General features: G+C 39.8%; 1 protein-coding gene across 1 annotated transcript in view; it reads left to right on the top strand.

The window, feature by feature from the left end:
• LOC126237387 (uncharacterized) overlaps window positions 1–23978 on the top strand; it is a 60780-nt gene that overhangs the window by 22139 nt on the left and 14663 nt on the right. The window contains exon 2 of the mRNA XM_049947474.1: window positions 17299–17582. Within this exon, the coding sequence (XP_049803431.1) occupies window positions 17299–17582 (284 nt within the window). The remainder of the gene's footprint in view (window positions 1–17298; window positions 17583–23978) is intronic.

Below are 23978 nucleotides of genomic sequence, written 5' to 3'. Positions count from 1 at the left end.
CACACAACTGACTAGCAGGTACACAATTCGGTGGCGAGTATACAACTGAGCAGCGAATCCAGAACTGTCCTAGCGCTCACGACTCCAGCGCTTAAGAAGCCAGAAGCCAGCGGTGGCGCGCGCAGACTTGCGGCGATTTCCTGTATCGCTGGCGCTGCTTATGCGGACGGCGTCCGGACTTTGATGCTGCCAACCTTTTTGGCAGTGGGCTTGGTTGGCATTACTGGCTAGGATATAACAATCTATATATATAAAGACATGGGAATGTGCAAGTTCTGGAGCCAGTGGCTCCTTCCAGAAGAAGGGTTGAAGGGGAAGGAAGAGGGTTAAAGAAAAAACAGTGGCGAGGTTTACAAAATGGGGAAAATTATGGTTAAGCCATTCAAAGCCCCATGTCAGGAGAGTCTTACTGGATGGGATGAGAAGGAAAGACTGACTGTTGGGGTCTGCACCAGAGGAGGTTTTAAAACCTGAGAGATTAGTGACAAAACACTATGCAAGAGTTAATAAGAGCAGAAAGCAAAGTGGATTATACATGGTATATAATTGGAGGGGGGGGGGGGGGGGGAGATCAGAAAATAAAAGATAGAGAAAAATAGAAGGGAGCGAAGAAATTAATGTAAATTTAGGCCAGGTGGGTGGCGAGAACCAAGAACATGTTGTAACACTAGTTCCCACCTGTGGAATTCGGAGAAATTAGTGTTGTGGGTGAATCCAAATGGCACATGAGGCGAAACATATGTGACCTGGTGCCATCTGAACTATCCCCCTGACACCAGCTTCTCAGAATTCTGCAGGTTGGAATTTGCATAACAACCTGTCCTAGTTTTTGCTACCTACCTGGCCTAAATTTATGATAATTTCTTCAGTCTCGCATTTCTTTTCAGTAACTATGCCTTTCCTTTGCTCCCTTCTAGTTTTCTATATTTTTTATTTTCTGAGCTGTCGATTCCTTACCCCAACCTCCTCGCCAGTCTACAAAATATAATGCAATTAGCTTTCCACTCTCATTAACTCTTTTATAATCTTTTGACAATAATCCCTGTCTTGCTTTCTATCCTATCTTCCACCTATAATCTTCAAGTTTTCAAATCTTGTTTGATGCAGTCCCCAACAGTCAGTCTCATCCTGTCCAGTAAGTCTCCATGACCTGGGGTTGTGCATGACATATCCATAACTCTCCTCATCTTCTAAACCTCATCAGTCCTCTTCCTCATCTGTCTTCTTTCACCTTCAACACTTCTTCCAGAAGGAGCCATTGGCTCTGAGAGCTTGCACATTTCCGTAACTTTTATATGTGTTTTCTCCTGCAACCAGTTAGTGAGTAGAATTCTTATCCATCCAATTATGTTATACCCATCAGAATAAGTATGAGAGTCATTAGTGATGATTTCAGGCTGAGGTAAGATATAAAGTCTGACTATAATAGTGAATGACTGTATTATCTGATGAAAAGTATCTGGATGCCCATCAGGACCGAACGAGGTGGCGCAGTGGTTAGCACTCTCACCTGCATCTGGCCATTCTGATTTAGGTTTTCTGTGATTTCTCTAAATCATTTCAGGTAAATGCCGGATGGTTCCATGGTTCTTTCAAAAGGGCACAGCCTTCCTCCATTCTTCCCTAATCTGATTGGACCGATGAACTTGCTGTTCCACCCCATCCCCGAACCTACCAACCAACCATACCTAATGGAGGAAATTTATATGGGGTGTATCCATCTTTTGCCTATATGATGCCATGCTGCTGGGGCACATTCAGTGAAGTAAATGAATGTCTGTTGCAGAACGACAGCATATTGTTCCTGTAGAGCTGAAACCAGAGAAGGTAGTGATGTCGAGCACTGAGGCCTGGAACGAAGTCGACATTCTAACTGACCCCAAAAGTGTTCTGTTGATTCAGGTTAGGACTTTGGGTTGGTCAGTCCATTTCAGAAACGTTATTGCCTACGAACCATTGCCTCATATATGCTGCTTTGTGACAGATGCATTGTCATGCTGATACAATTAGTCATCTTCCCCAAACTGTACCTCTACTGCATGCAGTACACAATGCTGTAAAATGTGTTCTATCATCTTGGATTTAGCATTTTCTTAATCATAATAACGGAATGACACCATAACCACTAAAATCCGCGTCCCTATACTTCATTGTCGGTACTACACAGTACCGACTACAACAGATGACATAATCCAGGGATTCACCAAACCCAGACCCTTCCATCAGATTGCCTCTTAGAATAGCATGATTCATCACTTGAAATCAATTGTTTCTAGTCATCGACTGTCCAGTGCAAGCTAAAATTAACATACGGCAGTGAAACTTGGTAGGTATGCTAATGACTTAATGTGGAACCAATTTATTCTGGAAAAAAATTAATTACACTTTTTACCACCAGGTGCAAATCTGGTGCTGTACAGCATCTTGTTGTCTCCAGTCCTCATACTGAACAAATTTTATACGTGGCAGTTAATAATAAAGTAAACATTGCCTTTCTCACTTGTTTGACCACCTGCCCACGTCCCATTCCTGAACGCTTTTCTTGCATTTACAGAACCAGATTTGCACCTGGCAGCAAAAATTGGATGCATTAGAATATCTACCAAGTTTTTCTGCCATACAGTCCACACGGGACCTCTGTTAGTAGCTGCCCATTAATTATAGCCACCTGGTATAGCATGTCAAAGATCACTTACCATTCACTACAGAAATGTGCAGCTTATGAGGAGCTGACCAGCTCTTGTATCCTACTGGTAGTGCTTTGTAACTCACAACTGATTCCTTCCATTGATTTGGTGCAGGTTTTTATGACTACCCTTCACAATGCCTAACAGTCCATCTCTGTCAGTAAATAGGTCTGCCTGGTCCTAGTGTAGATGTGATTGGTCATTCACTTTTCCTCTTAACATTCACATCATCAACACTTGACTTCGGCAGCTTTAAAAGGGTTGAAATATCCCTAAAGAATTTGTTGCTCACGTGACATCCAATGAGCGTTATACATTCAAAGTCACTGAGCTCTCGTGACCAACCCATTCTGATATTACTGCTTTACTACTGACACCACATTCTTTCCTGCCTCTTTTTATATGGACAGGTCTGCCTCTTGCAACAGGTAGTGGTCAGTTCCACATTACGTATCGATTTCCTGATACTTTTGATTAGATAGTGCATTTGCGTACAACCATTATATTATGGCTCAAGCAGTCATGGAGTGTGTTTTTAGTATTTATACCTCCTCCGCACATAGACGAACACTTCAGTCCTTCTATTTAGTTTTGAAGAAGTAAAAACTGAACATTGATATAGTGTGTGTAACCAATGTTGTTTCTCCTCACATAAATTGTAATTTGCCCTATTTTTGGTATGTGAGACAACCCGGTTTGAATCAAACATAGTATGACATTTCTGCTGTCTATTCTAAAAATAAAATATTCCTTAATTTCAACAAAATCTGCTCCAAGTAAAGCACCTCGATACAGGTATGCCGAAACTTAGTACAATCTGTACCAATCCAGATGGTTTTCATAAATCCTTTTTGAGAGTATTAATTAGAAATATTCCTAAATCAGTAGTGGAACTGCTACCTTCTATGTATTCTTGATTTCTAGAATCTTTTGGGTCACAATCAGTTGATTCAGATACAGTCTTTCCTCAATGGATAACTTGGTCTTACCAGAAGCATCCGTAAAAATCTTTTCTGTGTGAGCATCATCATATAGATGCATTTTTTCATTTGAAAACAGCTTATGATGTCGCCTGGTATAGAATATCTGTGGAACTTGTCATGAATGTAACTTTTGAGGTTACTTATCTATTTTAACACTGTTCTTCCTTGAAGAATAATGCTTTTTCCAGCATGATGGTAATCCACTATTGGACAGTTTCTCTCTCTCTCTCTCTCTCTCTCTCTCTCTCTCCCCCTCCCCCCTAAGAAAGTTATAGATTTCAACTGACCACACTGACTAGCAGCTTAGGACCCTGCATCCAAAACTTTGAGCATTCTGTATCATGCTTTATCTAAGTCTTGGAGACAAGTTAATAGTTTCTGTGGGTGTACGAGGCTCTTCACAGATGAAGCTAGGGGCACAAAAACTGGCCTGAAATAAAAAAATAAAAAAGAGGAAATGGAAGATGGTTTAAGAATTAACAGGAAGGAGTATGTGGATTCTCCTGCTCTGCAGTGTTCCCATCTTTTGCCTACAAGAAGTAGCCTTTCCCTTGGCCCACAAATGGAAACACATGTTGGTGCCACATTAGGTACAGTATCATATGATCCCCAACATCAGAGAGCGGGTGCTGTGACAAAGTCAAGAATAAGCATTCTGTGGCTGATATATAATAATATGGGAGTTTTTTAGTTATTGTGTCTATAGACATCTATACACTGCTACTCTTGTGAACACAGTGTCAGCAAATTAAAGATGATACACACTAATTAAGGTCGAGTGTGCATCAAAGCTGTTAGTTTGTCGATAGGATACAACACAGTAACTAAACTCTACTTCATTGATGTAATCAACTAAGCTCCAAGCAAGGAAATAGTAAAATTATAATAAAAACCCAGTTCCCGAAGGAATGGAATATTTACTTGGCTCATAATTGTAACCTATTTTTTAAATTTCTGATCAACAACTTATTAAGAAGCTAATAAAATTTGTTCTTTATTATATGTCATTATAAAACTAATATTCAATAATTAACATAAACAATAAGGTATAGATTTTGTTTTAAATTCTTTTTGTTTAAAAAGTTTATACAATTTGTAATTTATGTACAATGATACATTTAATTTTTGTGTACAATATTTTTCATCAGCTTAGTTCATTTAAGTAATATTTGGAAATATTACTTCATTTTTATTACATCTGACACAAAATTTATAAAATTTGCCAAATCTTTTTTTTTTTAATTGCAGAAATTAGTTTTACAGATGTGGGGAAGGGGGGGATGGCACATCTTTGGCAGTTCCGCCAGGGCACAGGATCACCTCAGTTAAGCTGAAAGATTTGCTATAATGTCACTATGTGATCAGTGATCAGTCACAGTTGACCAGTGTCTAAGAGCATCAGTTGGGATAATCACATCAGTTTAGTCATGGGTAAGACAAGTGCCAGCTCACAATTTATTTAAAGAAGTCTAAAGAAGCATAATTCATACATTGAAGTAGTCATATACAAAATCTTTTTCATGCAGTTCTTGAGTATTGTTTGATGGTCTGTAACCATACGATATTGGACTCATTTAAGACAGTGGCAGTTAAAAGAGAAGTTGTGTGCTTATTCGGCATGAGAATGTCACAGGAATGTTCAACAGACTGCCGAGGAAGATGCTGTAAAAAACACAGTGTGCATTGTGGAGAAACTTACTCACAAAATTCTGAGAGCTCATGCTACAACATAAAGGAAGAAATATATATGTATATTACATGTCATGTAATACCATTACAGTAAAATTAGAGAACTTCTGCCTTATAGTGGGATGCCTACAGGCTTTCGTCCCATGTAGTATCCTTGAATATCTGGTACCGCACGCCGCAGAATTTGAATCCCCGCCAGACGTCATGGACATCGAAGACCCCTAGAGGTCTCTGCAACATCGCGCCATAAGCTGTGGCGGCACGCACCTCCTGGCCTGCATTTAGCATGAGGGTGCCACAGTGGAACACGTGGTTGCAGCAGCCAATAGCGGCGTCCCCGATAAAGTACTTAAGGGCCTGCCTCTCACTCAGCCAGTCAGTCTAACATTGCGTATGTCTCTGGACATATCGCCTCGCCTTAGACAGCGTATTTACTTTCATGTTTTGTTTACGAGTGGACGTGGTTGTCTATTTAGGTTTTCTTGACTGTTGTCTCATTCTTGTTGTTGTCGTAAGGTTGGTCGTGTCCGTCCTCTCCGTTGTGTTGTTGTTCACGGGCCGCTCCGCGGGTCCTGCCGCATTTTCCGTCACAGGAACCCCGCGACTGTTCCGGTTGCTGTTACAACAGAATGTAATGTGTCTGTGGTTTTTTGAGTACAGAATCCTAACTGGATCATTAACACACACAAAACCTTAGACACACAGAAAATGATGGTAGTGTATTCCTTGCAGGTGACAAAAACTCAAACCCATTGAGATAAAAAGTGAAGGCTCCAAGTGAGATTGTTTGGAAAAGTTTCAGTTTCAAGGGTGAGCATAAACATATAATTAGGTCCTTCTGTCAACCACCAGATTTACCCCTGAAAACTTTTGAATGTAAATTCCCCAGTCGAGATGACTTTAAGCATCCCAGAATAAATTATAGTTCTGTAATTAAGTTTTGTAAGTGGTGTGCATGACAAGACATCCTGAAAAATAATACCTATTGAGTGCTTTCTTTGAAAAGTCTACTTGTATATTATATCTAATGGCAACAAATAGACCAGACCTCTTTGAGAATGGCCATATTAAAGCTGGTATAAGTGATTATGTGGCCTTTGTAAAAAGAATTATTATCAGAGTACATAGGCAATTGATAGAGAGATACTATGTGAAACACATTTGTCTGTTATTAGGGAAATTCACTATGCCTTTGACAACTACCATAACAGAATTGCTTCAAAAGACCGTTCACAAATCCAAGAAAATTGTGGTCATATATAAAGGTACAAAAGTGAGTGTCCAAACACTCACAGACAACACAGGAACTGATATTGATTGTAGCCGAATAAAACCAAAAACATCAAAGTCTCTTTTCCAATGTTCTTTTACAAAGGATATCAGAAGCACTGCACCAGTTTAATTCTGGCGCCATTCCAGAGATGAGTGACATAGATATTAGTGGCAATGATGTTGAGAAATTGCTAGAACTATACAAGGCTCCAGGACCTGATAGAATCCCTCTCAGATTCTATACATAATTTGTGACTGAGCGAGCTGTTCTTTAACTGTAATATTTGTTAAATGTCTAGAACAAAAAGTATGCCCAATATTTGGAAAAGAGCACAGGTTATCCATGTCAACAAGAAGGATAGCAGAAGTGATCCACAAAACTATCAGTGACATCTGTCTGCTATAGAATCGTATAATATATTTTGGGCTCAAACATAATGAGGTATCTTTGATCAGCATGGATATCAAAAACACTGGTCATGTCAAACTCAAATGAGGTATCTCCACTGAGCATGGATTTCAAAAACATTGATAATGTCAAACGCAACTTGCATTTTTGTCACATGGCTTCCTGAAGCCACAGATCAGGGCAATCAGCATTTCCTGACTTCCAAGAAGTATTTGATCAATACCACAACAACACTTGTAAATTTAAGTGCAATCATGTGGAGTATCAAACATAATTTCTGACTGCTGGAGTGAGGCTTATAGGGAGGACGCAGCACATTATCTTGGATGGAGAGAAGTCAGCAGCTGTAAAAGTAACGTCAGGGGTGGCTCATGGAAGTTTGCTGGAATCCTTGGTTTTCATTTTTTATAGTAATGACCTAGCAGCCAATATTAATACAGGGTGGTCCAAAAGTCCGGAAACACCCTGATAAAATCCAAATGGAGTAGGAAACAAGGAAACAGAGTCCCTACACATGAGGAACGGGAAGGGGGAAACTTTATAGGCTGTGACACCAACATGGCAGCCATCTTGAAAGCCGCCATCTTGGATTCAACTCCAAAATTTCAAATGGGGATGTGGACATGTGACATATCAAAAAGATAGAGAATTTCATCAGAAAAACAATGCCGTTGTTATTTTAAACATAGTTTTATTCATTCTCGGGTTATAGCCAATTACTTGCGGCAGCAGTGGGACGCTCGGCAGCGTAAGTATTACGTACTGAGAAGTCCTAAAATGGAGTCTGAAACGGTGCAACGTGACTATCCCATGCCTGATATGTTACATATGTTTAACTGTTAGGTATCGTTTACTCGTGCTACCGTTTTAATCATTGTTTCCTTATTTACAGTTTACAAAATGTCCTTAACACATGAAGAATGCATTGAAATCATCTTGATATCAGGAGAAAGAAGCACACTGGTCATTGCTGAGGATTTCAACAGTCGTCACCCAACCAGACAGCCCATCACTCACAGCGCAGTTGCCAAGTTTTTGGCCAAATTCCGAGCAACAGGTTCTGTCGCAGATAAGCCTAAGGCTGGAAGACCAAAATCCGCCACCGATGAAGCAACAACAGTGAGCGCGTTGGCATCATTTAGCAAGAGCCCGCAACGGAGTACTCGTCGCCTGTCGCAAGAATGTGGGGTTAGCCGTACCTCCATATTGCGAATTTTATCGCAGCACAAATGGCACCCGTACAAAAGTCAGCTGCTCCAACACCTGGGCGAGGATGACACAGACCGTCGGGTACAGTACACAGAATGGGTGACACAGCAGCTGCAGATAAACCCACGTTTCCCCTATCAGGTGCTGTTCAGTGATTAAGCCAATTTCTTTATCAATGGCGAAGTGAACAAGAAGAATCACAGATACTGGTCCGACAGAAATCCACACTGGATTGATGCTTGCAAAACGGTCAACTGACAAAAAGTGATGGTCTGGTGTGGTGTGTGGGGTACCAAAGTCGTTGGACTTTTTTTTTATTGATGGTACGTTAACAGCCAACGGTTATCTGAGGTTATTGGATGAAGAAGTGTTTCCCTCGTTGTTAACAGAGGACGGGACATTTCCGGAATTCTTCCAGCATGATGGAGCCCCACCACATTATGGGCACAATGAGCGAGCATACCTGGATCTGCAGTTCCCTGAAAAGTGGGTTGGTCGTAGGGGTGCTGTGGAGTGGCCACAACGTTCACCAGATTTGACTCCTTTGGATTTTTATCTTTGGGGTCATGTCAAAGCACTGGTTTATTCTGTGAAAATACGGGATTTGCATCATCCAAAGCAGCGCATTGTTGATGCGTATGGTCAAATTCAGCCAGATGTGTTGGTCAAAGTTCATCAGGACTGGGTTCAGAGGATAGCATTAACAATCCAACATAATGGACAACATATCGAGCCATTCCTATGACTGTTGGTGGTCTCTTGGGACTGTGTAACATCGGCATAATGTCTCTTCGGCACATAACACACATGCTGCCGAGCGTCCCACCGCTGCCACATGTAACTGGCTGTAACCCGAGAATGAATAAAGGTATGTTTAAAATAACAAAGGCGTTGTTTTTCTGGTGAAATTCTCCATCTGTTTGATATGTCACATGACCACATTCCCATTTGAAATTTTGGAGTTGAATCCAAGATGGCGGCTTTCAAGATGGCCGCCATGTTGGTGGCATAGCCTATAAAGTTTCCCCCTTCCCGTTCCTCGAGTGTAGGGACTCTGTTTCCTTGTTTCCTACTCCATTTGGATTTTATCAGGGTGTTTCTGGACTTTTGGACCACCCTGTAGTAACCTCAAAATTTCTGATGATGATTCAATTATTGGTGATGAAATACTATCTAAAATAGGTTGCACAAATATTTATACTGATCTTGATAAAATTATCAATGTGCTTTAACTGTTAAGAAATGTGCATTTTTGCACTTAACAAAATGCAGAAATTTAGTATCATATGACAAAAAATCACAGAATCACAATTGGTATCAGTCGGCTCATATAAATACCTGGGTGTAACAATTTGTGGTGTTGAAATGAATGATGCTCAGTTGTAAGTAAAACAGGCAGCAGACATTGGTTCATTGGTAGGATACTGGGAAAATCCACTTGATCTACAAACACTCATGCAACCAAGTATAGACTACTGCTTGAGTGTGTGGGGGCTACACCAGATACGTCTAATAGAGGATATTGAATGTATATAAAGAACAGTAGCACAGATAGTGACAGATTTGTCTGACACATGGGAGAATGTCAGTAAAACATTTTAAAAAAACCTGAAGACAGATACGATCTATACTGTGATAATCTACTTAGAAAGTATCATTAACCATTACTAAGTGAGAAGGTAGGAGTATATTACTGCATGATGTGTATTGCTTGTGTAGAGGCCATGAAGAACAGGATAGACTAATTGCAGCATGCAAAGAGGCATTTAAGCAGTCATTCTTTCCCCAGTCCATACATGAATGGACTGGGAACAAACCATAATGCATAATATAATGAGATGTGTGCCCTCGCACGCACATAATAGTAGTTTGGAGTTGCTACCTTAATATACACGTGCATTATCTGAAAACAGCCTTATGGGGCTTCAAATCTTATCCACTATATTGTGTGTATATACAGGGTGTTACAAAAAGGTACGGCCAAACTTTCAGGAAACATTCCTCACACACAAAGAAAGGAAATATGTTATGTGGACATGTGTCCGGAAACGCTTACTTTCCATGTTAGAGCTCATTTTATTACTTCTCTTCAAATCACATTAATCATGGAATGGAAACACACAGCAACAGAACGTACCAGCGTGACTTCAAACACATTGTTACAGGAAATGTTCAAAATGTCCTCCGTTAGTGAGGATACGTGCATCCACTCTCCGTCGCATGGCATCCCTGATGCGCTGATGCAGCCCTGGAGAATGGCGTATTGTATCACAGCCGTCCACAATACGAGCACAAAGAGTCTCTACATTTGGTACCGGGGTTGCGTAGACAAGAGCTTTCAAATGCCCCCATAAATGAAACTCAAGAGGGTTGAGGTCAGGAGAGCGTGGAGGCCACGGAATTGGTCCGCTCTACCAATCCATCGGGCACCGAATCTGTTGTTGAGAAGCGTTCGAACACTTCGACTGAAATGTGCAGGAGCTCCATCATGCATGAACCACATGTTGTGTCGTACTTGTAAAGGCACGTGTTCTAGCAGCACAGGTAGAGTATCCCGTATGAAATCATGATAACGTGCTCCATTGGGCATAGGTGGAAGAACATGGGGCCCAATCAAGACATCACCAGCAATGCCTGCCCAAACGTTCACAGAAAATCTGTGTTGATGACGTGATTGCACAATTGCGTGCGGATTCTCGTCAGCTCACACATGTTGATTGTGAAAATTTACAATTTTATCACGTTGGAATGAAGCCCTTTTCCGTAAAGAGAACATTTGCACTGAAATGAGGATTGACACATTGTTGGATGAACCATTCGCAGAAGTGTACCCGTGGAGGCCAATCAACTGCTGATAGTGCCTGCACACGCTGTACATCATACGGAAACAACTGGTTCTCCCGTAGCACTCTCCATACACTGACGTGGTCAACGTTACCTTGTACAGCAACAACTTCTCTGCACTGACATTAGGGTTATCGTCAACTGCACGAAGAATTGCCTCGTCCATTGCAGGTGTCCTCATCGTTCTAGGTATTCCCCAGTCGCGAGTCATAGGCTGGAATGTTCCGTGCTCCCTAAGATGCCGATCAATTGCTGTCCTGTTGCGACACCTTTGTTCTGGGAATCTGTCTCGATACAAACGTACTGCGCCACGGCTATTGCCCCATGCTAATCCATACATCAAATGGGTATCTGCCAACTCCGCATTTGTTAAACATTGCAATGACTGCAAAACCACGTTCATGATGAGCACTAACCAGTTGATTCTACGTACTGATGTGCTTGATGCTAGTACTGTAGAGCAATGAGTCGCATGTCAACACAAGCACCGAAGTCAACATTACCTTCCTTCAATTGGGCCAACTGGCGGTGAATCGAGGAAGTACAGTACATACTGACGAAACTAAAATGAGCTCTAACATGGAAATTAAGCGTTTCCAGACACATGTCCACGTAACATCTTTTCTTTATTTGTGTGTGAGGAATGTTTCCTGAAAGTTTGGCTGTACCTTTTTGTAACACCCTGTATAATAAACAGTAACTATCCTATCACACTTCCCACTGGTACCCCTGAAATTACCAGGGGACTGATGACCTCAGAAGTTAAGTCCCATAGTGCTCAGAGCCAAATTACCATTACATCTGTCGAATTTGTTCTGTTTGAGTGACATGTTCAGTTCTATCTACAAGGATATTCTTTATAAGAGTGGTAAATGAAATCATCTTTTTACAGCAAGTTAGTGTTATTCAAGAGAAATTATTTTGATCAATCACATTATCACTTACTAAAAGTATATTTTCAGACTCCTCAACCTGTGGGAATGAAAATGTATATGCAAGCTGAAAGACAAGAACATTCTTAATGTGGAGATAGGTCCACTTAAAAAAAATTAAATTAAAGAATTTTTGAAGGCTTTTATTGAATGATTGCCTTTATCATGTATACAGACTGTACATCCTCAATAAAAAAATTTATTGATTTTAAAATACTGTTCTGTGTCATTGGCTGTAATTTTTTATCAGTGATATTATATTATTTTAAGTGCCTCCTGTACCCTGGTATTGTGCTCAATAAATGGATGTTGTGAAAAAATATTTTTCAAAATTTATGATTCTTAGCCTAAGACATGTGTATTTAGTCCACCAAATCTTTCTCAAATTTCTCCAACATCCTTTTATTCCTTTTGAGGCAAATGTTTTGTGATGTAATAGTTTCTTGATATCTTTGTATCTTTTAACAATATAAAGTAAAGGATAGCTTGCTATCCACCATAAAGATGACACACTGAGGTCAGACTTGCACAACAAAAAGAGTGTTACACATTTAACATTTGGCCAAAGCATTAATCAGAAAAGGAATCACATACACACATTCATTCACACAAGCAAGCACACCTCGTGTACACATGACCGGAATACAACTATCAGGTAAACAAAAGCAGTAATTTGGAGGGGACAGGGAAGGGGAAGGGATAGCAGGATACAGGTGGTGAGAGAGAAGGGCACAGTCCAGGGACTAGTTGAAGGTATAACAAGACTGCCATTGGGCACAACAACAGGAGGTTGTGGGGCAGAGTGTTAGGGAAGGGGGCGGGGGGAATGGGGAGCATAAAAGAAGAGGATCAGGGAAGGCAAAAGACGGGTAGGTGAGGTGGCTGAGAGTGACGCACAGTGAGGGTGAGGGGACTTGAATAAGGAGGAGGTGATAATATAGAGGGATGGAAACTGTTAGGTGGAGGGTGTGGGGACACTAGGTTACCATAGGCTGAGGCCAGGATAATTTCACAAGTGGAGAATGTGTTAGACAGGTAACTTCCATCTGCATGGTTCAGAAATGCTCGCAGTGGAGGGTAGGACCCAGATGTGTGTTGTGAAGCAGCCATTGAAATTAAGCATTGCTGCTTGTTGTGCCACAGGGTGGTCTACTTTGCTTTTGGCCACAGTTTGATGGTGGTCGTTCATTGTGGTGGACAGCTGGTTGGTAGTCACACCAATATAAAAAGGCTGTGGAGTGATTGCAGCAGAGCTATAACATGATGTGGCTGCTTTCACAGGTGACACAGCCTCTGGTAGGCTAAGATAAATCTGTGACAGGACTGGAATAGGAAGTACTGGGTGGGTGCACTGAGCAAGTCTTGCACCTGGGTCTTCTAGAGGGATATGATCCCTGTGTCAAGGGGTTCGGATTGGGAGTGACATGGGGATGGTCTTAGATGATGTGGATGGGTGGTGGAACACAGTTTAGGAGAGGTGGGAAGGGTATTTCATAAGATGTGCCTTATTTCAGAGCTTGATGACAGGTAATCAAAGCCCCGAGGAAGAATGTGGTTAAATTGTTCCAATATGGAGTAGCATTGGGTGAAGGGGGCACTCCTTTGTAGCTGGTTCTTGGGGAAGAGGGGGAGGGAATGAGGGTGTGTAGGGAAATGGGGCAGAAGATCGGTTTGCAGACTAGGTCTGGGGCATAGTGCCAGACTATGAAGCCTTGGTGAGACCTTCAGCATACTGGTCAAGGGAGTTCTTGTTATTGCAGACACACCGTCCGCAGGTGGTCAGGCTGTACGGGATGGATCTTTTGGTGTGGAAAGGATTACAGCTGTCAAAATGGAGGAACTGTTGGTGGATTTAATGTTGACAGAGGTGTGCATGGATCCATCTGATAGGAGGACGTCAACATCCAGCGAAGTGGCACACTAGATTGAGGAGGACCAATCGAAGCAGGTAGAGAGAAGATGTTGAGGTTATAAAGGCATGAGGATAGAGTGTCTTGGACCAGAGTCCAGATGATGGAAATATTATCAATGAACCGGAACCGGACTAGGGGCTTGACGTTTTGGGAGGCTAGACAGGTCTCCTTGGCCCATAAATTGATTGGCGTAGGACAGTAACATGTGGGTGCCTGTGGCTGTGCTGTGGTTATGTATGTATAACCTCCTTTCAAAGCAGAAGCCAACCAGTGACGGTGTATCTGTAGTGACAAGAACTCCCTTGACCAGTGTGCTGAAGCTGTCGCCAAGGCCTTCTCAGACAGGCACTACCCCCAGACCTACTCTGTAAACAGATCTTCCGTGCCATTCCCCTCACCCCCCATCCCCTCCCCTCCCCAAGTCCTCACACCATCCTCAAGAACAAGCTACAAAGGAGTGTCCCCTTCATCACCCAATACCACCCCAGGTCTTTGATTATCTACGCACATGCCCTGAAATAGGGGACATCCTACCAAAGGTCCTCCCCACCCCTTGTAAAGTGATGTTCCTTTGCCCACCCAACTTCCACATCCTAGTCCATCCCAATGCTATTCCCAATCCCAACCCCTTTCCACAGGCATCATATCCTATGGGAGACCCAGGTGCAAGACATGTCCAATCCACCCACACAGCACTTACTATTCCCGTCCTGTCAGCCATTTCATATACCAGCCCTGCTATCATCATCACACAACTTTTTATATTGATATGACTAACAACCAACTGTCCACCAGGATGAGTGACCACCACCAAACTGTCGCCAAGAAAAAGAGCAGAGTAACAACCCTATGGCACAACATGCAGCTGAACTTGATTTCAGTTGTAGCTTCACAACCCAGGCCATCTGGATCCTCCCCTGCACCACCACCAGCTTTTTGGAATTGTGCAGATGGGAGTTACCTGTCCAACACATACTTTGCTTCTGAAATTATCCTTGCCTCAACCTACTGTCCCCACACCCTCTACTCAACAGTTTCCACCTTCTCTATCTTATCACCCTCACCCTCATTGTGTACCATCCTCAGCCAACGCACCCACTTGTCTTTTTCCCTTCCCTGCTCCTCTCCTTTTACATTCTCCCTTACCCCCTCCCTCATGACTCCCTGTCCTGCAACCTCCCATCGCTGCACCAGGTGGCAGTCTTGTTACGCCTCCATCTAGTCTCTGCATTCTTCGCCAGACAGTGCTCTTCTCTTTCTCCACCCTTACCCTGTTATCCGGTCTCCTCTCCGACCCCTCCAGATTTCTGCTTTCATTCCACATGAAAGCTGCATTCTGGTCTGAGCTGCTAGAGGTGGCGGTCATGTGTGCATGAGGTGTGCTTGCTTGTCTGAACAACTCTGTGTGTGTGTGTGTGTGTGTGTGTGTGTGTGTGTGTGTGTGTGTGTGTGTGTGTGTGTGTGTGTGTGTGTGTGTGTGTGTGTTTCCTTACGTGAAGAAGACTTCGACCAACAGCTAAATGTGCAACAGTGTTTTCATTGTGCCTGTCTGTAACTCAACATGTCACACTTACAGTGAGTAGCAATCTGTCCTTTTCCTTATACTGTTGGTATTCGAACCTTCAGTTTCTGTTCTTTGTAATTTTTATGTTTATTTTGTTGCCTACTCCTTTTTTTATTTTAATATCTTATACATGTTGTATCACTTCACATGATGTGTGCAGAAATTTGTACAGGGCAGTAAGAAAAGTTGTAGAAAGTACATTTGATTATGGGTAATGTTATTTTCAACAATAAAGGTCAACAACTGGCCTCACTTTTGCCACAAGAATGCTCTTTGAGAAGCACACAGAGATGTAAGTATTTTTTAGACACTGAGAAAGCCCATGACCATGTACCACACAGGCATATGTGGGACTGCCTGAATTGAATGAAAATCCCTTGTAACATCATTGCATGAGAAATAGGATTATATGTTGAAACCAAGAGCTTTGTACAGGTCAAAAATGGAAAGTCACGTTGTTTTGAAACAAAGAATGGAGTCCAAGAAGAAAATCCTTTCACCACTCCTCTTCATCATAACAATTAAAAGAAATAGCTGATCTCTTACTTTTTGCCAATGACAGCGTTTTGAGGTGAGATAGAAGTGTAGGTACAAACCAAATTAGGTCTTTGACATGAAAAACCCTCAAAAATGCTCTTAAAATCAGCAAAACCAAGATAATTAGTTTGGAATTTATTAAAAGCACTCCAACAATCCATCTAACAATTGAAGATAGGATCACAGACATGCAGGACAACTTGCAGTATGTGGGTAGAGCAGTTTCGTCAAACACAATATGTCAAGAAATTTGAAACAGAATACAAAAAGCTTCCAAATTCTGCCATGTACTATGTCAAGATAGTTTGGGATGAAACATTCCTACAAGCTTTAAGATCAATCTGTATAAAACCCACCTCCTACTTATACTAATATACGGATCAGAAGCAGTCAGAGTTACTTGTTCAAATAAAACCATCTCCAGACAACAGAAATGAATTACCTCCCTTCTCGCCTAATGGTAGCAAAAGTTAATAAAATATAGAATGTGGATATTCAATGACAGCTAGGAGCTGTAGTGATTGCATTGGTATGGGTACATGAAGAGGATGCCTCTCAACAGGACCTCTTAAAGGCTTACTGAGAGTGAAATGTCCCAGACAAGATACCAAGAGGTCGATACTGTGAAACCTTGGAGAAACAGATCCTTATGGCTTTCAAAATTCAGGATGCTAGTTGGCATCAGGTAACAGCTGTGAAAGGGCAAGATAAGTTGGAGTAGGGTTATATACAAACCACATCTGACTTGCTGGAGCAGAGAAATTATGATAAAGATGTCATAGATAGTCATATTTATCATTGATCATGGAAATGCAAATACGATATGTCTGTTTCAGCAAGTGTTTATTTTTCATTTTTTAAATTTTTGATCTGTGGAACTCAGGTGCTCAAATGAAGGTTGATATGCTGCAACGAGGTCCAGAAAATTAAATATAGGTCAGCTGCTTTTTGAGCATTCCTTCTTGATTTCTCAACTTGCAGCTCATATTTTAGTGTGTGACAGATTTGCATAAGATGTTCTTTTTAAGTTTTATATGTGCCTGTATTATCAGACAGTAGCCATTTTATGTCTGTAAACAAGCTACTGTGCTATTTCTCTTCAATTAAGACAGCTCTTTTACAGCAAAAATTATTTATGAAATGCTATGACAACCAGTAGTGTGTAATCTGTTTTAGTCATGCACAAATTTTGACATATCTTTGTAGACATTTCAGAATGAAAATAATGTTGAAATCTGCCTTAATAATTTTCATTATAGTTCTCCATCTCAAGAGGGTGTGAGTCTGGAAACATCTACCCCAGTATCACCCATGGAAGGTACAACAGCTAGCATACCTGCTGTACAAGACTCTCTAAGTGAACAGATTAATGGACTGCCATATTCATTCAGTGAAAAGAGCATGAAAATGCAACACTCAGCAACTTCCCAGTCGCACAGGCCCCCCAGAATACCAGAGGAATGTACAACAGAATCATCTTCCTATGCACAAGATCACCATAAACCAGAAGTGGATTCAAAACAAGTGTCCCCAAAGGATAAGGGTAATTCCAAATAAATGCTCATATTATAAAAAGTAGACTTTGTTAATTTTCTAAACCACTTGCCTGTCAGAATCATAAGTATGATTAGTGAACAGTGACTCTTTACCAGTTTCCATAAACTCAAACAACAGTTTTACATTAAATCATTGTAATGAGAGGTGGCTGACTTTTATGATGGTGGCTTAGAAAAACTAATTCCCTATTAAGATAAAAATGCAATTCAATGATGAACATGCCAGAGTCAGAAGGCAAGTAAGTTTCCATGTAAAATTTCCATAATTATGTAGACTGTTGAGACATTTGTTTTAAGAGGAAGTTAGTTTTTATATACTACCGCCATAAAAATCAGCCATCTTCACTTATAATGATTTAATATAAAACTGTTCATAATGTAATGAACAGAAATTGGCAAAGTGTTGTCATCATAACATGTCTGCTTCTGTAGTTGTTGCAACTACCATTTCCACAAATTTCATAACTTCTGATGTTACCCACTTCATTTTTCCTTGTGAATCACTGGTCCATTAATTTCCTTGTACCTGTGAACATAACAGATTTCACAGTGGCCAGTTGCTGCCTTAGTTATGACTTCACACTCAAAAAAATTAAAAAAATGCCCAAACCTCATATGTAGTGGCTACTTGGATCATGTTCACCTTGCCACAGTTCGTACACAGCTCACAATTCAGTACCGACTGTATATGTTCTCATTTAAAGCTACAAATGCCCAAAATGGTAGTTACCCCATTTTGTTGCCAGGATCTTACTTTCTAGATGACTTGTAAATATATATGTAGAGAGACTCTGGACCTGAAAGGCTCCTGATTCGTGAATTTTGGTACATAGGTGTTATTTTTCCTGATATTTGGTCAGCTAGGGGGAAAAGTGTACAGTTCTGTTCACCATCTTGTGTACAAATTTTTCAAATTAAATCCCAAAGCCATCCATGGGTATCATTGTTAATGACAATCCAGCCATCACATTACGAAATTAAACCCACTTATTTAAAGAAATAGGTGTTCTGTTGCAGTTGGATTGTGATTCTCTTATTCTCATTTTCACCATCAGCACTGTCACTTAACAGAAAGAACTTGAAATTCAGTCTCACTCACAGCTCATCATGAAGGCTTTCAGGCATGTATAATTATAAAATACTTCTGAATTTGGCCAATGGATAATGTTATTGGTATCCCCAGGTGCTAATTCCATAAAAACATCAGCTTGAATTTATGAGCAACACACTCTTCAGTCATCTCCCATGAATTAATTTACCTTTCATTGTATATATAATCATTTCCATTAAAAGAAACTTTTTTTAGAACTTACAAATTCCACAGTTCCATTACTAACATCAAAGCTAGAGTACTATGGAAAAATAAGACAAATGTTTCAACAAGTAGGGAATATTCTAAATCACTTCTAAACCTCCTTTGTTTTTCTGCAGTTGTGCAAAATCTCATGCTGTATCCCAATATTTTACTTTTGGAGCATGTGAGTAAACTTCAGTATCACGGATAATAATGTTTGATAATTTATGTCATACTTTTTAGTGAATGGGTTATAATATTGTGCTCCTCTTTATTTTTTAAAGAAAAGTGTATGAATGAATGGATAGTGCATAACATAAAAGTTTAGTTCCAGTTGTTTCAGCAACAATCACTTGCCAGTACTGTTATTATTATTTGGTATGTGTGTCAGCTGTAATATATATTTCAAAACAACAAAATTTAACTAAGCACTCTTTTTCACAATTACACTGAAACTATTTTTCATCTACATAAAATTCTCAAGGTAAACCCTTCTCACATTGAAACTCCAGACAGTGACTCCATGGGAGGAGTTTATCATGCAGAGATAAAATAAAGCTAACTTTCTATGAATCAAGCAGCTAAATGTTGGAAGTATGAACATTGTATAGAAATTGGCAAATATGGAAAAATGAATGCATTGAAGTTAAAAAAAACTTGTGTTAAATTAGAAATTAGGACTGATAGGTTGCAGGAGAGTATCACAGGTCTGTAGAGTCAAGAAGACTTTCCTGGGGTGTGACGAAGGAGGAGGAAGTTGACATGGGAAAAAATGTGGCCCAATAATCCCAGTCAGAGTTTGACAGAGCATGAATTATATGAGCACAAACAAATGAGCAGACATGATTTTAAACTCTTGGGTAGGAACAAGAAGGTTATGTAATCTCATTTCAAAAATATATGAAATACAATTTTAGGGAAACTTTACAACACTGAAGAAGGCACAGTTGAAAAAAATCTCTTGGATGATCAGTCTGACGACTCATGATAGTAAACCACTAACTAGAGCAAAATGCAGACTGAAAGAAAGGAAAACTGGAGAGGCATCAGATGACAATCAGTTTTAGTTCAGAAATGGAAAGGTAAAAGATAAGTAGTTTGGATTTTGCGTGTATGGAAAGAAGTATAAAGAAGGACCGGGATACTTACATGTCATTTTGGCCAAGAGAAAGCCTTCAGAGTGATTAGGTAAAATAATGTATTTGAAATTCTTACAAAATGGGGTAACATACAGTGACTAATGGATGATCTAGAATAACCACAAACACAAGTTTGGTGATAATCTGCAACCCTGTCTTGCTCTTTAATTCACTGTTGTTTAAATTGTATGTTGGAGAAACAAACCAAGATTCACAGACAAAAATAACTTCCGGTCACAAGTAAGAACTTGGGCTGAATGAAAAGGGCAGTATTCATTGTGTGTTAATAATAACATTTTTGTAAGGACCTGTTGACGGAACTACAATACTTGTCAAACATTATCAATATTTTCTTGAAAATAATAGAGTATGTTAAATAGAAACAAAATAAGGACAGATTTAATTGTAAATACTCATAATTGAATCAATTAAATCTCTGGTCATAGATGTTTAAAAATTGTGGTTTTGGGGATTTTACAACTAAGTGTATAATTTGCAAATTGCTCTTGTATCATTGTTATGCCACTGTCAGCGCTAACCTCAGCTATTTACCTGGGTTTATACTTCACAAGATGTCCTGCGGTGTGTGACAGATAGTACCCCTCAGCAATATTACTTCTATCCCCCACCTTTCCCATAAGTTTTATAGATATTGTTCACAAAAAATTTCTGCCAGCACATGATTTCTGTACCATATCCTGCATATCCAAGGGAAAATAGCCTACTTTAAGAATCTCCAATGAAGACTTTAATGTACGAGTACTACACAACAGGGGCCAACATTTACCATACCTTTGGGAGCCATAAACTTACAGCACTGATATGAAGAGAAACCATGTATTTCTCCAGCAAAGTTAGATGGAATGAAATGATCATATGACATTAATGGCCGGGAGTCCCCACCCAGGAAGTATATGCAGTTGACACCACATTGAGCGACTTGTGTGTCAATGATGATGAAATGATGATGAGGACAACACAATACCCAATCCCCAAGTGGAGAAAATCTCCTGTCTAGCTGGGAATCAAACCCACTCCTGCTGGTTGGAAATCAGATGCACTTAGCACTCAGCTAAGGAGGCGGACATCAAGTTGGATATTTTATGTAAATAATCTCCCATTTTCATCAGAACTTCAGGAAGGGTTACAGCAATTTTCTGTAAACATTTGAAATGAACATATTTTTTATTCTTAATAGCCTTTCTGAAATAGTCTTAATTTGTTATGCCAGCTAAACATGCTCTTCACTGAACCTTAAATAAGTTGTCCACTCCCCTATAATGATCTGTTTACCATTTGCAAATGCTGAACAACAGCTGTAATAAAATCCATATCTAACAGTCTCTGTGGGTCATCAAGTTGAGGAAAAAATTTTCCTTTTTCTTGCAGAAATTGTTTACTGGAATCCAGTAAATGGAAAATCTGCTTAGAGCAGTGTCTACTGACAACCATCCCAATAAACAATACTGACTCTACTCTGACCTAGAAGTTTTTCCTGCCTCTTCTCACTCTTTATTAAATACTCTATTCCTCCACAAAGTATTTTAGGCAGAAGATATGTCACAATCTAATTATTGTGTTTGACATCATTAGTATGCAGAAGTCAGTTGTGCATTGATGTAAAACAACTTTTTCAGCAACATCTTTGAAACAGTAGTCACCCCACAGCAGTCTGAACATCATCTCTCAACACCACTAGCATCAAAACATTCATAGATCCCTAGCAAGAAAAAGGTGCATCTGTGATATTTTTGTTATGTAGAAGGGTGTTTAATACATTTACATCTCATAATTACAACTGATTTAAGTTACATTCTCATTTTTCAGTTGAAATTTTCACATTTTCATATTCTTCAGTGCCTTGGCACTTTAATTACCATGACTTGAGTGGGATCTATCAGTGTGTTTTACTTACATAAGAACACAAAATTGGGCAATCATTTCCTTTTATATTTTTGACACGGTGTCATAGTGTGGCAGGAAGCAGTCCAATAAGATGTGAAGTTGTAAAGCATTGTGTCCATATGGCTGGTAGTCACCCTCTTTTCTCCCTTCATGATGGTGCCAATTTCATATGTCCGTACCAAATGAGTTGTTCTTCCGAAAATCGTTGATTGAACTTCCTGATGACTTCATTTCTGGATATCCCTACAGACCATCTCCAGTAGTTAATCTCAGTTGCAATCAATCTTTTATTAATTGGGATTTGACTAAATAGGTTAATTTTCTGCCTGTCAATTGCCGCTTTTTTATTTCAAAATGACTGGTTTTGGGCAATATTGCCCATCTTCAGATACGTTGGACAAGAAAATAAATTACAATTGGGTTCTAATCCCTATTTTACAAAACATAAATCATTTTGTAACGTAATTACAATAAAAAAGTTGTGTTAATTCCAATTAAATTAAAAATTGTATAAAGTATCATATGTTGTAGTTACTGGGTAAGTTGTCCTAATGAAACTATCACTTCACAGTTCTATACAAATATTGCAGTTGCATGCTGTTGCTTTATGTTAAGATTTAAAAGAAATTTGTTTGGTGCAAATGCCTGTAGCATTAAAGAGTTCCCTCTGCCCAAACTAATGGATTTAAAAAATAATATTGAAATACTTAGTATATAAAACATTGCTAACAAGTAAGCATGATACATAAAACATGAATGATGATTTCTTAGTTTTGCCAACATATCAAAAATTTTAAAACAGTTTGATTGCTGCATAACATCTGTATCATGGAAGAATACCCCCATACAGGCAATAAGAGATTAAAGTACCTTATGAACTAATTTATATGTAAAATTGTCCAAGCCGTAACACAGAAACATTAACGAGGATTTCCTAGCTTCAAAAACATGTTTTATCACAGGGTAAACGTAAATAACTTTTAATAAATTATTTAAAAAATGTGTCTTCTCTTCGTTCCATTCCAGTCCGTCAAATTTGCCAGGTGCCCTGTCCCATCCCAGAGCTTGAAATGCTAAAAAATTTCTTGAAAAATAATAATTGATGTTTGCAAACTCACTTTTTCCGTTCACCAGTTTTTCTGGGGTTTTTATTTGTGAGCGTAAATCTCAAGTTCTCCACCAACACATTCAAATAAAAACTTTTTAGAGCTCTGTGTAGTATCTCCAAATATTTTACTATTGTGCGAAGTTCATGTTTGCTAGTTTTTACGTGTGCTCCAAAAAATAGCTAAAGTGAACTTCGAACAGTAGGGGAACAAACTGAGATACAAATAGAGCTCCAAAAAGTTTTTATTAGAATATGTACCGTGATTCGTCACTCCATACAACATTTTTCAACTGTTCAGTCGTCGAAAGTTTACACTCCTTATACCAAGCAAGGTGTCGTTTGGCATTTACTGGTGCAATATGTGGCTTATGAGCAGCTGCTTTACCATGAAATCCAAGTTTTATCATCTCCTACCTACGTGTCATAGTATTTGCAGTGTTTTCTGATGCAGTTTGGAATTCCTGTGTGATGGTCTGGATAGATGTCTGCCTATTACACATTACGACCCTCTTCCACTTCCACTTCACTGTCACATCAGTAACAGTGGACCTAGGAGTGTGGAAATCTAGCGTACAGACGTATGACACAAGTGACACCCAATCACCTGACCATGTTTGAAGTCCGTGAGTTCTGCGGAGCGGTCCATTCTGCTCTCTCACGATGTCTAATGACTACTGAGGTCACTGATATGGAGTACCTGGCAGTAGGTGGCATCACAATGCACGTAATATGAAAAACGTGTGGTTTTGGGGGGTGTCCAGATACTTTTGATCGCATAGTGTATGAAGTATTCCAGTATTGTGTTTTAATTCTGTTAGTACAGCCAGAGGACACTATGCAACTCTATAAGCATTTGAACCAATCAGATTTCTTTTAAGTCTTAATAGCAATTAACAGCATACTTTTTTTTTTTTTTTTTTTGCTGTGGACTGATAGT

The sequence above is a fragment of the Schistocerca nitens genome, chromosome 2 (genome assembly GCF_023898315.1).
Source record: "Schistocerca nitens isolate TAMUIC-IGC-003100 chromosome 2, iqSchNite1.1, whole genome shotgun sequence".
Lineage (NCBI taxonomy): Eukaryota > Metazoa > Arthropoda > Insecta > Orthoptera > Acrididae > Schistocerca > Schistocerca nitens.
The sequence above is the reverse complement of the archived record's forward strand: the minus strand, read 5'-3'. Positions and strand labels throughout refer to the sequence as shown.